The sequence below is a fragment of the Podarcis muralis genome, chromosome 5 (assembly GCF_964188315.1).
Source record: "Podarcis muralis chromosome 5, rPodMur119.hap1.1, whole genome shotgun sequence".
Taxonomy (NCBI): domain Eukaryota; kingdom Metazoa; phylum Chordata; class Lepidosauria; order Squamata; family Lacertidae; genus Podarcis; species Podarcis muralis.
The window spans coordinates 26,329,829-26,343,703 of NC_135659.1; the positions used below are offsets into that span (position 1 = coordinate 26,329,829).

A 13,875-nucleotide genomic window follows, 5' to 3' on the forward strand; every position below is an offset into this window, starting at 1 on the left:
CCCAAAGAATTTTCAGAATTTGAATAGATCTATGGGATATTACCCTGAGACAGCCATCCCTGCACTTAATGTGCACAGTTCAGGGATGTTTTCAGATCTGTTTAACAAGATTTTGCTTAAACCTCCGGGTATGCAATGTAAGCCACTTAATAACATCCCTATTGCTAGTGCTTTGTTGTTGTTGTTGTTGTTGTTGTTGTTGTTGTTTAGTCGTTTAGTTGTGTGTGACTCTTTGTGACCCCATGGACCAGAGCACTCCAGGCACTCCTGTCTTCCACTGTCTCCCGCAGTTTGGTCAAACTCATGTTAGTAGCTTCTGTAACACAGTCCAACCATCTCATCCTCTGTCGTCCCCTTCTCCTTGAGCCCTCAATCTTTCCCAACATCAGGGTCTTTTCCAGGGAGTCTTCTCTTCTCATGAGGTGGCCAAAGTCTTGGAGCCTCAGCTTCAGGATCTGTCCTTCCAGTGAGCACTCAGGGCTAATTTCCTTAAGAATGGATGCCTTTGATCTTCTTGCAGTCCATGGGACTCTCAAGAGTCTCCTCCAGCACTATAATTCAAAAGCATCAATTCTTCGTCGATCAGCCTTCTTTATGGTCCAGCTCTCACTTCCATACATCACTACAGTGGTACCTCACTTTACAGACGCTTCAGGTTAAAGACTCCGCTAACCCAGAAATATTACCTCACATTAAGAACTTTGCTTCAGGATGAGAACAGAAATCACACGGCAGCGGCGGGGCAGCAGGAGGCCCTATTAGCTAAAGTGGTACCTCAGGTTAAGAACAGTTTCAGCTTAAGAACAGACCTCCAGAACAAATTAAGTTCTTAACCCAAGGTACAACTGTACTGGGAAAACCATAGCTTTAACTATACAGACCTTTGTCGGCAAGGTGATGTCTCTGCTTTTTAAGATGCTGTCTAGGTTTGTCATTGCTTTTCTCCCAAGAAGCAGGCGTCTTTTAATTTCGTGACTTCTGTCACCATCTGCAGTGATCATGGAGCCCAAGAAAGTAAAATTTCTCACTGCCTCCATTTCTTCCTCCTCTATTTGCTAGGATGTGATGGGACGGAAGAACATTATTATGCCAGCTTTTAATACCTCTTTGGATATTCACAGCCTGTTTCCTCCCAACCCATTGTTTTCCATCCCCAAGTTCCTTACGGGTTCTCTTAATTAAATTTTGACTTCTCTCTGGGATGAGACTGGCTTGACATTTAGAAGCCCATATAGATCGGTAGAAAAATCTCCTGAACTGGGAATTTGGCAGCTCTAATAATGTTCAGATCCAATAATTTTGTGCTCTGCTAGTACTTTCGGGCACAAATAGTTTCATGTTGCTTTGTCCCAGTAAGCTCCCTGTTGAGAATACCATGTTGGATATTTATGGCATCGCTGCTCCTTATGACATTAATTATGTCACATTACTTGTCGGGAAAGGGGCTTCCATGTTCCAGAATTTCCCCCCTTCCTATTGGAAACATTGGTGAATAATCTGTGGGGATCGTCTTCGGTGGTAGGGAGGAGCAATGTGGGTGAGCTTTATTAGGGTTTGAGGTTCTAGGGGAGCCTGGGCTGATTTAAGTTACTTTTTACGTTGTTATCAGCCATGTTTTACATCTCCGAATGCAACTTCTTCATAATTTGGTTTTTTAAAAACTGCCCAAATTCCCTGTAATTGCCCAGTTTGGTTCTGACTGCCCTTTTTATAAACAATAGAAAATCCCAAGGTGATCTATGGAACTTGGCAATGAAAATGTTGCTCTGTTAAAATCTTAATAATTTGGAAATGTGTCTGTCAAAAATCACGTCAAGACCGAGAGTCTTGCCGCACTTCAAATTCATTGTGGCTTGTGATTTTGAGGGGTAGGTGTCTTATCAGAAGCAGTAATGTTTGTTACAAGAGGCTAAACATGGCTACCTTTACCATATCCTAAACCTGTCTAGTCTTGCAACTGTTTGTTCCATAATGACCAGAGGTTTTCCAGCAGTGTCACTGATTTAGTCTACGCTTCCCACATTTAGGCATATTTTGCAGGATTTCCCCCTCCCCTAAATTAAAGATCCCTTTTTCATTCTGGTTCACTAGTATATTTCCACACACACCCCTTCCGAGTCTATAACCTCTGAAATGGATTTGCTTGCCCTTCAAGATTATTTAACACATGGAAGAACTGTTTATAATCTGTAACATCTTGAAAATCTCAGATTGAGCAAAAAAACGGGGGGGAGGATCACAGACCATCAAAAAAACAATTCTGTCTGATGTGTCCATTACACACACACACACACACACACACACACACACACACACACACACACACACGGACCTATGCTTTGCAGCATTGTGGTGTTTAAAAAATCAGTTCTTCTTCATCCAGTGAGGAAATGCTGTTGGTTATGTGTGAGGTGCCAGCAGAAATGTGAATAGCTGCACTTTCTGAGGGTTGTATTTTCACTTGGTTTCAGGGCCCTGCTCAAGAAGATTTCAGCCACCTGCCTCCAGAACAAAGGCGGAAAAAACTGCAGCAGCGAATTGATGAACTTAACAGAGAACTACAAAAAGAGACAGATCAGAAGTAATTTTGCTTATCTGCTATTGTATCTTGACCTTATCTTTACTGATCTTTTCCTAGGCATCAAGATGTCACTTCTGCAAACATCAATTTGTCTTTAACTTTCTCAGTGTTGCTCACGAGTCCTCTCAAACAAACCCCATAGTTTTGGGGGTGTCCTAAGTGTTAAGAAATTGTACGGCTTTCTCTTCCTCCCTCCTCAGTTTCATTGTTGCAAGGAAAACAATTTTCTAATTTGATATACTTTTCTCTCTACAGAGATGCACTCATCAAAATGAAAGATGTATATGAGAAAAACCCGCAAATGGGTGATCCGAGCAGTCTTCAGCCAAAGTTGGCTGAAACCATGAGCAACATGGACCGCCTTCGAATGGAAATTCACAAGAATGAGGTTAAAATCTATTAAGACATTTTTAAAAAAAGGCTGGTATAAGATTTCAAATGCCTCTAGATAAGGCATCCTCCAAAAAATTCTGAAAGGGTATTCATAATATGGGGTGGAATCCTGGTTGCTTTTGCACTCCATCCCATCTACAACAACTGCCACTTTAAAGCCACCTGGCTTTAATGTTTCCAATTTAGTTAACAAGGAGAGATTTGTAAAAATCCTTTGGCAGTCCTTGCCTGTACCTTTACAGATGTCCGAGCCCTGAAACAAGAAGTATGTAGCTATTCTCTACAGAACCAAATAGCCGGAAGAGCACTGGTTTGAAAATATTTTTGCAGATTTGGTTTTTCAGTATCAGAGCTGACGAGTCATGCACTTATGGGTATGGATTGGGAGACTTCCTGAACAGATGAGTGAGTTAAGAGAAACGGAAGAATTTTTAATATAGTACTGGCATGTCGTACTTGTGTATACTCATCAACTGCCCCCTCAAAACGGGACATCCCATTTTTTTCTTGCAAGAGGACAGCAACCAAAATGGCCGCCGCAATCTCCAGCTGCACTTTTTTCGGGCACGACACCGCAAAACGCACATTTTTTGGGTGCTGTGCCCCAAAAAGCCCTTTTGGGAGGAGCCACAAACTCGTATGGGTCATGTGACTTGTGCAGGAGTGCAGCCCAGGAAGATGGTATCCCAGTTTTTGGGCCCCTTCATATTGCTTGTGGTGAATTTGGTAACGCACAGTTCCAGAATATTGCTTTAGAATACAAATCTGTTTTGAGAAGAGTTAAGATACGTGTTTGGTCTCTTAAGCATTTATTTTGCTACTGGCGCCAAATGATCTCTGTCTCTCTGTCTCTGTCTCAAGGCCTGGCTTACTGAAGTTGAAGGTAAAGTAGCAGCAAGAGGAGACCGTAGACACAGCAGTGATATCAACCACCTCGTAACCCAAGGACGAGAGAGGTCACTATATTTATCTTTTAAACGAAGTTCACTGTCTTTGCATTGTCGTTTTCTAAAACAGCAGTCACTGCATCCATCTAGAATTTGATTAAACAAAAAGTATTGCCTTTGCCCCCAGAACCTCCCCAAACCCTTTCCCACTTTGTTTTCTTTTCTTTCCTTACTTTAAGCTCACTTCCCAGTGATCTAGCCCGGGGGTGGGGAACCTGTGGCCTGCTGCATATTGTTGGACTCACATCAGTCCCAGACAGCATGGCGAGTGAATAAGTCCAGCAATAGCTAGAGGTCAATGGGTTGCCCATCTCTCATCTAGGCACTGCAGTTGTAATTGCTGCATTACACAAAAGCAACGTTTTTGTTGCTGGAGCTGAAAAGAGAAGGTGGAATTGCAGATAAATTAGGACTTCCTCTTCCAATCTTGTCTTTACCTCTCATGTAACTCTCTCTCTCTCACTCACTCTCTCTCTCTCTCTCTCTCTCTCTCTCTCTCTGTGTGTGTGTGTGTGTGTCCAGCACACACAGAGAGAAAAAGAGAGAGAGGTAGGGTGTGTGTGTGTGTGTGTGTGTGTGTGTGTGTGTCCAGCACATTTTAGTGTTCATTTTGTACACCTTTTGAATTACGACCGTTTGAATGCTTGAAATTTGAGTGATGAGTGTTTAAATTTATAGGCTTTCCCTTGGAATGCTTTTTAAATTATTGTATCTTTTCATTGATTGCAACACTTTAAGATGAGCCGTATCCATTTTTAAAATGAATTATTTGATTAAAGAATTGCATCCAACTTCAGATAGTTTCCTATTCCCTATTCCCTCCCCTCTCCTTAAAAGGGCTGGTGAGGTATTTATCTCTCCTTAGCTGCAGTTAAGGAACAACCGCTCTTCACCTTTTTGTAACTAGCAAGGTGAAACTGAGGCTTAGTCAGTCCCTGCAATGACCCAAGGAATGTGGCCTCTGATTTAGAAAGCTGTATGAAAAAGATGGAAACGACACACGTACAATTTGTATTTTGGGTAGCCGATGAGGAACGGAGCCCGTACCCTATCTTTTGCCTAGCAAAGCAGACTTCAAGGACTGTGAATGTTCTTGCTTCATGAGCACAGTGGTACCTCGGCCTAAGAACAGTCCTGTTTAAGAACAATTCAGTTTACAAACTCTGCAAAACCGGAAATAGTGTCCTGGTTTGAGAACTTTACCCCAGTCTAAGAATGGAATCCAAACGGTGGAAAGGCACCGGCAGCAGGAGGCCCCATTGGGGAAAGCGTGCCTTGGTTTAAGAACGATTTTGGTTTAAGAACAGACTTCCGGAACAGATTAAGTTCATAAACCGAGGTGCCACTGTAGTAGCATACATGCATACAGTTGTCTTCTCCACTCTCACAGCCATGCATTGTTCTGGGGAGGCAGAGGAGAAAATGATAGCAGTTGCATAATTCTCTTCCCATAGACAGAGCTTTAAAAGAGCATTTCTGTATTCTGCCTATTTTGATCCGATAAGCTCTGTTCTGAAATCAGAGCTCCTTCTTCATCCAAGGACTGTCCTTGGATCTTATCTATACTCCCTGCCTATGCCTGTATTCATCCGTAGCAATAAGTATTTATGGGTTTGCCATGCATAGTTACTGTGAGCTGAAACGGGGGTCAGCAAATGTTATGATAAGCTTATGGGAAATGCTGGGGTTCTTGGTATGCAAAGTGTGAAGGTTCCCTTGTCTCAACCATTGCATTGCAGCCCTGAAGGGAGCTACACAGATGATGCCAACCAAGAAATTCGAAGCCCACCCCAGCAGCACGGCCCCCATAACGAATTTGACGATGAGTTTGAAGATGACGATCCCTTACCAGCCATAGGACACTGCAAAGCTATCTATCCTTTCAATGGTAAGATTAGCTTAAGGGAGATATATTTACACACACACAAAAATGTGTGTGAATCCTATATATGGCAATTACCTTTTGCCTTACCTAGATAATAATTGTCTGCATATAAACGATTCTAGCAGCTGGTTTTGGTTCTGGGAAATCATGCCATAAATCATTTTTGTTTAACGGCAGAAAAATGCGGCAGCGTGGTAACAAAACAAATATGTTAGATTAGAAAAACAGCCATTGGCGCGCGTTCAGCTTTGCAACAAGAGACCATGTTTTGTCTCCTGGCCTACAATGGGAACATATGCTCCGCTTCACAGATTTGATGTTTCCTCCCATGGGTGGAAAACGAGAGCCGAGGGAGCTTGCATTTAAACCCTGCGAGAGCTGTGGCGAAGGTTTTCTTATTGTGTGTGCGTATGTGTGTATCCCCGTTTCCTTCTAGGTCACAACGAAGGCACTCTGGCTATGAAGGAAGGGGAGATTCTGTACATCATAGAGGAAGATAAAGGGGATGGGTGGACTAGAGCCCGGAGGCAGAACGGAGAAGAAGGATACGTGCCAACATCCTACATCGATGTAACTCTAGAGAAGAACAGTAAAGGTGCAGTAACCTATATCTAACCTCCGGCCCGTCAGCTTAGCAATGAACATTCCTTAAAGAATCCTGAAGCACACAGATGGATGGAAAGTGTTAAGAGCATTCGGGAAGCCTTTCAGTCTGTTGTTCACCATGTGAGCTCGTCCGGGGATGAAGCTGGAAGAACGTCTGCGTTTCAATGAGTCTCTTGACACAGCTTGGGCCAGTGCCATGTCCATAAGTCTTCTTTCTCTGCCTCTGTCTGCTTCAGGGCTTCTAAGCGTTATCCTACAATCAATGGTTAATCTGTTATGATTTTGATAGTTTTCTTTATTTTTATTTTTTGGGGAGGAAAACTTTTTACTGGCTTAAATGTTTTTTAAAAATTGATCACTGTTACTATTATTTCCATCGCATCAGTGTGTACAGTCCGTTAGCCAACCCCTGCCCCCTTCCCAAATCCACCCCACCCCCCAAAAATTTTTTTCCAATACCCAGCTAATAACTATAAGCCCAGTGCAGTGAAAATGGCCCTGCTGCAGATAAAGTGGGCGAGCGGATCTGCTTTTGCTTTTCTGAATGCAAGCCTTTCCTCCTTGTTCCCTTGCCCTGTTCTGCATTGTGCATGGAAAACGGCTGGCAATCCAGTGCAATGAGGGGCAGTTCAGAAAACAAAGAAACCGTTTCTGCTGCGAGTGTACAAGCCATTGCTTGGGTGTAAGAGGTTGCTGCTAACGTTTACAAACATGCCTGTCGCGTACGCATTATTGCAGTTTTTACTTTGCAAAATCAACGAGCAGCACTTTCCCATCTTACAAAGGATGAATGTGGAAGGTAGCTGGGGAAGTGTATAGCAGAGTAACTGGGGACTCCGCAGGCGTGCAGCGTGCTGATGTGCCCAGCTTTACTTCGTTCCTACCTGTTAAGGACTTTGAATGTAACGTGGGTCGCTGAAATGACTTCCTTCTGCTTGGGATTCCTGACGAGGCTATTCTGTCGGTAAAAGGCAACTTCCTCTTCTCTTGCACCGACACTCTTGGGGGGAAAAACTCTCCTGGGAAATATCTATTCCAGGAGTCCAGGCAACGCTGCATCTCAATTTCATGTGCACGAATTCGGTGTGGACCACCCCATTCAGTCCACCAGAAGGAGCATATCTCATACGTGAAGGAAGGCGGATGCTGGTGAGCTCCCCTTTGCTCAAATGAAAATCCCTGTGTGCACATTGGAGCGCCCAGGCCTGGAATAGATTGCTGGACTCTGATGATTGTCGCTGATGCACCTATATAAGTAGAATTTTCTAAGTGCTACTAGATAACCTGTACATTTTCACTTGGGCTGGGGAGTTATCCTGGAAGCAAAGTTGCACTAGTTTGCTACTGGATGAACTGCTGTCTGGAAGCTAGGGATGCTTAAAAAGGCTTGGTGCCATTACCTGTGCATAGGAAGATTTATTTTCTAACCGTTTGAGAGGGGTTTATTATTTTTATTATTTTTACTTTATTCTATGAGCACACTTCTCTCTCTGAAGGCCTCTGGTAATTCTGTTCTTCTCTTTTTTCCTCTTGGACTGCAGGTTCCTGAAGCGGGTTTCTGAGAAAATGGGCGAGATGTTGAAGGAGGTTACATGCAGCTGCTTTTTGTTTTTTTTAGGGGGGTGGGCGAGGGAAGGAAGGGGGTAGGGAGTTAGGCCCAGCAAGATGGGCAAAAGCCAGTTGCATGAAGGCATGCAGGCAAACATGACCCACTAACCATGTTAGCATCCCTCTGTGTATTCAGAATCGTTACAGTAAAGCCACCGCTCCATTTCAGCAGAACCAAACCACCTGAAAACGCATTCCTTTTGTGGTTCTGAAAAAGCCCTCCTTTTGCTGTCTGCCCGTTGCATTGCCTATTGGCTGTTTCGGCTGCCTCGTTTTCCATGCCCATTTTGAGCTGGCATTGAATCGAAGCCATGTCATCCTTCACAGTCTCTGCCTGTGCCACCTCCATTCTCGCCCTAACCTCCTCCTGCATGTCTAGATACGTATCAGGACTGCCTGCCTAATGTTTTGTATTTCCATAGCTCTTCCTCCTCTTCTGCGTTCGTAGCAAAACCCCACTTTACTGTACTTCTGTTATCTCCAGCACTAAAGTTTGTTTTCCTTTTCATTTCAGTTTCCACTTAATGCTGCTATTGTTACCTTTTTCTTTTTCTTCTCATTATGACCATCATCATTACATTCCAGTTCTTCTTTTGTGTTGCGACTGATGTGCAAAAAAACCTAACATTCATTTTGATTTGGGGGAAAGGAACGTGTCCCAGCAGCCCGTCCTCAGCACCTCAATAACCTGTGAGCACTGAAAAGCCTGAGATTTAACAGCACAGATTTTTTTTCCACCACAAGACAAAAACGACTGTTTTCAGAAGTGCTTGCCATTCAGATGCTGCCTTAAAACTCTCGAGTGCCTAAATCTGTTGATTGCCAACGCTTACCACTTCAGTATCACAAAGGGCTCTGAGCCTCTGCTCCGAATGACCTCCTGCATCTTTCTACAGTACTACAGCTGCTGGTAGCCTTGGCAGATGCTTTCTGGGCCTCTGCCACAACATGATACATGGTGCATTGTAAACTTTATGCATTGGAAGCAAAACACATGTATCGTTTTCGTTTTATGTCTAATGAATGTTTTTAATAGGATTTTTATGGAGCCTTTTTTTTCTTTCCTTGATTGTCTCTTATTTCTTGAGTTGGCGGGGCAGGGTTGGGTTGGGGAAAGACTCCAGTTTCTAATTAACTGCAGTGCTAGTCTGTTTCCAAGTGACGCTTCGTTGTAAGGACCATTTGAAAAAATTGGAGTGATAACTTTGTAATGATCTATGTGCACTTTTACTTGTAAACATTTGAGATTTGAGAAATGTTTATACATGTAAATATAGTTGTCTGCAGCACACACCCCATATTGCCCACGTTGTTTTGTCTGCCATTTGTGAGTTCTGTTAATGAAATCATCCCTACATCTAAAATAAATAGGGGAATCTTAGAATATGGGGAGTTGGGAGGGAGGGAGGGAGGGAGGGAGGGAGGAACCATTTAAGTTAAAAGCTTCATTGATCCAGATTTCTTTCCTGTTTGTGGTAATGTTAAAAACAAACCAACCGGTTTTCTAGGGGTGGGGTGGGGGGGGTGAAGCAATATTTGGACACAGCAGTGCTGGATTCCTTTAGAACTTTTTTCAGTGTTATTAGGAATTGTACTACCAGTAAAACTAAATCTGTGTGACTATTGTGGTCTCTTCTTTTTATTATTAAGTGTGCCACTATTACGCAAATGACATAGTGTATTTGCAGGGGCGGCGGGGGGAATTAAACACTAAAGGTTAGATTTTTTCAGATATTGTAAACAGGGTTATTTATATGATGTGACCTCTTTACTCATTACTGACAAAACTGCATTGTATTAGTCATCCAGCTTTTGGGTTTTTAAAAGACCAACCTAGTGGGTTTTTTTTAAAAAAAAGAATATTATTATTTCAAAGTTAAATATAATGAGAAAATGTTCTCAATATAACTTGCAGCCAAGAGCCCTGTAGATTTTGCCTAATGAGCTCATGGGCTTCTACTAAATAACTCAATAGCAAAGGACTAATAACCGTTCTTTCATGCTACTGTTTTTCTAGGAACAGGATTTGTTTCCTCAGGAGATATTCTTTCTGTGGTATAAGGCACAGTGAATTTATGAGGGTTATTACATTTAAAGGGAGGGGGGGAATATTTGTACTTGCACAGTTAGCTAAAATCATGCTGAAATTTTGAACATGATGAATTGTCTTGAGTCTTACAACTTTCCAGTAATTTTTAATCTTTTGTGCACGTGTTGATTTTTAAATGTTTAAATGCTTTGTTAAAAAATAGTGGTTCTCTTGAAAATATTTTCATGGAATTAAAAGCAACCTTTTCATGGCCCGGACAATTTCCTTGTCTTCTGTTGCAGGCGAAGGAATAGGTGGCTTTAGGTGCCTCCCCTTTTTAATGTTAACATGCTCAGGCTTGGAAGAAGGCAAGAGCATTCATTTGGTTAGAAGGACAAAGCCCCCCCATTTTCCTGTTAGCGGGCCCAGCTCAGACAAGCAGATTTAATCCCTGGTGCCAAAACTAAGGCCCCAAGTTACCTGAACAATTCCTTTACATGATCGGTTAACTTGCAGTTCTATAACCCTTAACTTAGTTCCACTTGAATTTCTTCACATGCTTTAGGAAGCAGTTAAGAGGATGGAGCAAGCTGAGGGGCAAAGAACCTCTAGTAACATCAGAGCCTTTCAGCATGCCTGGGTAAGTGACCATATAACAAATAAGCAGCATTGTTTTATCTGGTATGCAGAGGTGGGTGGAGTACAGAATTCAGCGGGAGGGTGGGGAGTGGCTGGTGGTTGGGGAATTTGGGAGGATGGAATAGCCTGGGACATTGTCATTGTAGCTTCTGTGCAGTTCCACATATGCAGAAAAGACCTTTGGAGCTTTGCAAAGTTTTTGGAGCAAGTGTCTACGCAGCCCCCTCTCCCTTAATCAGTGCCGTCTATATGTGTGCCAAGGAGTAGCAGCCAGCATGCTTGCAGATCAGTTACATTCTCCATTTGAGCCCTGTTTTCCTTGGTAGACCTTTGGGCAGCTGCCTCCTTCGTCTTCTGCTGGCTTCAAAATCCAGAGCGGGCCTTTTGTGTGCTCATTCCTTAGCGTTCTAATGCCAAAGAAGTGGAAACTGTGTCAGAATTTTGTGACTCTTGACTGGGAAGCTGCAGATTAAGACATGCCTTACGATGATTGCAGGCCATGTGCTTGAGAGCAATGAGGAATATACTAGAGTGTGAAAGCTATCCAAAAAACCCCTTGCCATTATTTTGCTTTACTTCTTTCTTTTTTAAGTGTCACATTTCCCAGCTTCGCTAGTTTGATAAAAAGCTGTGGGCAGCAGGCCATGGTGGAATCAAGTGCCTTTTTTTGTTAAGTCTGGTTGTTTGGTCTGTCTTGGTATTCCTGTCATGGTCACCATCATGCCTTCCAGCATACAGGCAGAAAGATAGGTGGGTGTTTTTCTTTGAGCCATTGTTGAACAAACTGGTTGCAGGGAGAGAATGTTTTTGCCTGTATACTTCCCTGATACTTTACGAGGAGGGAACATATATAGGTACTTTAAACAAACAATAGTGTGGCTGGTGCTTTATGAAGTATCACAATCCAAAGTAGTCACCTTCCCTCCCAAGCCTTTGTCTACTCTTTCTCCATAGACTCTGCAGACGGCTTGATTCAGGCATCAGGGGATCTGAGAAATGTTACATGATATAAGTAATGAAATACATTTGTGGTAACAATTGTGGACAGGGGGCAGTGAGGGCTCTCAAGGCAGGAGAGCAGAACATAAAAGCAGTTTTAGCCAAGGAAGGGGGCCAGAATTGCAATGCTGTATGACGTGGTGAACTTACAGATGCTGCTGGATGCATCCTTTATTTTGTAATTAGTTTTGAAGGATTTTGTGTTACAAAACAGACAGGGGTACATTTATCATTACCACTTCATTTACATTTAGTGATACTTTTGTTGCAGACATCTTGTGGCTGGGAGAAAAAAAGAGTGTGGGGGGGGGAAAAGAGGTACTGTTCTTTTGTTGTGTTGCCTAGTGTAGTGGTTTGTGTCAGCATCATGTGGGTAGGTCCATTGTTTACGTATTAATTTTTCATTGATATTGTGAGAGATTAGGGGAGTCCTGAGCTTGCTTGGTTGCAGTGTTGCTAGTGTATATGTGGGGGGTTAGCCATATTGATTTGTATGATTTGGGGGGGGGGAATAGGTCATTGTCCTGTCTATGTGATTAAGGGGGACCATACTGGGGTGAAGGCATCCTCCTTTGTTTGTCCCTGTGCTAGTTTTAAGTTTGTTGCTCAACTTTTCTAATAGGGCAGTTTGCCATACATTTTGGTACCAGTGGTCTGTGTTCATTCCTGATAGGTCCTTGCAGTGTCTAGTTATGTTTCTGGCTGCTGAGAGCAATGCCATCATCCTTTATCACTACCCTTGCTGCTTGGGGCTGATGGAAGTTGGAGAGAGAAGAAAGTTCAGGAGCAAAGATGAGCAGGTCAGTTCTGGACAGCTTGGGCCCCTCAGTTTATCCACTCCCATTTCACTGAGGCAAAAAACAAAACAAAACACTTCCACCATGAGATGCTTTAATTCACAAGCACATGTACAAGTTTCCCTATCCATTTTAAGGGATATCATACAACTGATACCTTCTGCAAAGCCATTCCTGTAACTTCTAGTCTTACTTACATTACAGTTTATTAATAACATTATTTGATGCAAGACTAAAAATACTCTAATAAAACCACTGTGTCAGCAATACTTTACGTAACAGGACAGTGTCTTTGTTGAGCGAGAGATAATTAAAGATATCCATAATAAATAAATAATGATTCCTTTGTAAATCAGTAGTCAAATCTTATTAGGCAACTAAAAAAAAAAAAAATGCACATGGTGCAATTTACAAATCCCGAAGGTGCTGCAAATGAAACTGCATACAGCAAAAGTATGCAAAAACGATTGGCAGTGGCAACAAGTACTCTCACACCCCCTTCAGCAATTCTTCCTCAATTATGACCCAGAAAGCGCTACCCTTTTTCTCAATGGGCTGTGCCTGTGAATTCACATTGTGATCCCTGTTTTGGCTGGAATCACTACTGACTGCCAGTAAGGAGAAACAGTTTTTAAGAATGTGCCAAACAAAAAGTCTGTCAGGAATGCAAATATTCCTGGAAAATACTTTTCAGGAAGTACTTCCTCCCCACCCCCACCAGGCACCCTCTTCTTACTCTGAGGGGATAGGGAAAGGCAAACATTTGATGCAGGTCTGTTTTACAGTATATTTTCTTTAAGTTAAGTAACTGAACCAACTATATAGTTGAGTGTCCATTGAGCATTTCACTGCTCAACCTGCTTTGCTAAAGGGGGTTCTAATTTTCGGGAGAGTGCAGTTAAGATCTGGTTGAATTTCTCGTATCTTTCACTTTGGTTAACTTGTGCTCCTTTGCTGCCCCAGAGCAATCTCATCTGAAATTCTGTTTTGAAGATCTCATTCATCTCGTCATCTGGCTGAAAACCTGATGGGAGGAAATGGAAAATAAATTACTGTAAAATAGCCTTCTCACCATGAAGGCATCCAAGACAAGCACCTTTTACTGCAACAGACTGAAAAGGCCAGCTCAGACGTCTGGCAATGCTGCTTCTATGCAGGAGCATCTGTAGAAGCAAACTTCGTGATCTGGTGATAAACCACGCTGTTTACCCTACTTTCCTACCACAGCGCTGCAAGGTGTCAGAGTGACATCGCTGAGGTGGTTTCGCCCCAGTGAGGAAGCAGCTTCCCAACCCAATCCTCCTCCTGCTTCTCCACTGGCTTGCACAGGGCTCCTTTAACTGCTCAACTAAGGGAAGCAGCAACCACACACCTTTCAGCAGAGCAGTTTC

General features: G+C 42.8%; 2 protein-coding genes across 6 annotated transcripts in view; one reads left to right on the top strand and one right to left on the bottom strand.

Moving 5' to 3' along the window:
• Positions 1-10,320, top strand: part of FNBP1L (formin binding protein 1 like) — a 79,430-nt gene extending 69,110 nt beyond the window's left edge. For 3 of the 4 annotated variants that reach the window (XM_028732709.2, XM_028732705.2, XM_028732708.2), the window contains 5 exons: positions 2,472-2,581; positions 2,837-2,969; positions 3,836-3,930; positions 5,661-5,809; positions 6,243-10,320. In XM_028732709.2, the coding sequence (XP_028588542.1) occupies positions 2,472-2,581; positions 2,837-2,969; positions 3,836-3,930; positions 5,661-5,809; positions 6,243-6,421 (666 nt within the window). In that variant the 3' untranslated portion in view covers positions 6,422-10,320. The remainder of the gene's footprint in view (positions 1-2,471; positions 2,582-2,836; positions 2,970-3,835; positions 3,931-5,660; positions 5,810-6,242) is intronic. The other variant, XM_028732706.2, reaches the window with a different exon arrangement.
• Positions 10,321-12,561: 2,241 nt separating this feature from the next.
• Positions 12,562-13,875, bottom strand: part of BCAR3 (BCAR3 adaptor protein, NSP family member) — an 84,367-nt gene continuing 83,053 nt past the window's right edge. For both annotated transcript variants that reach the window (XM_028732701.2, XM_028732703.2), the window contains one exon: positions 12,562-13,508. In XM_028732701.2, the coding sequence (XP_028588534.2) occupies positions 13,330-13,508 (179 nt within the window). In that variant the 3' untranslated portion in view covers positions 12,562-13,329. The remainder of the gene's footprint in view (positions 13,509-13,875) is intronic.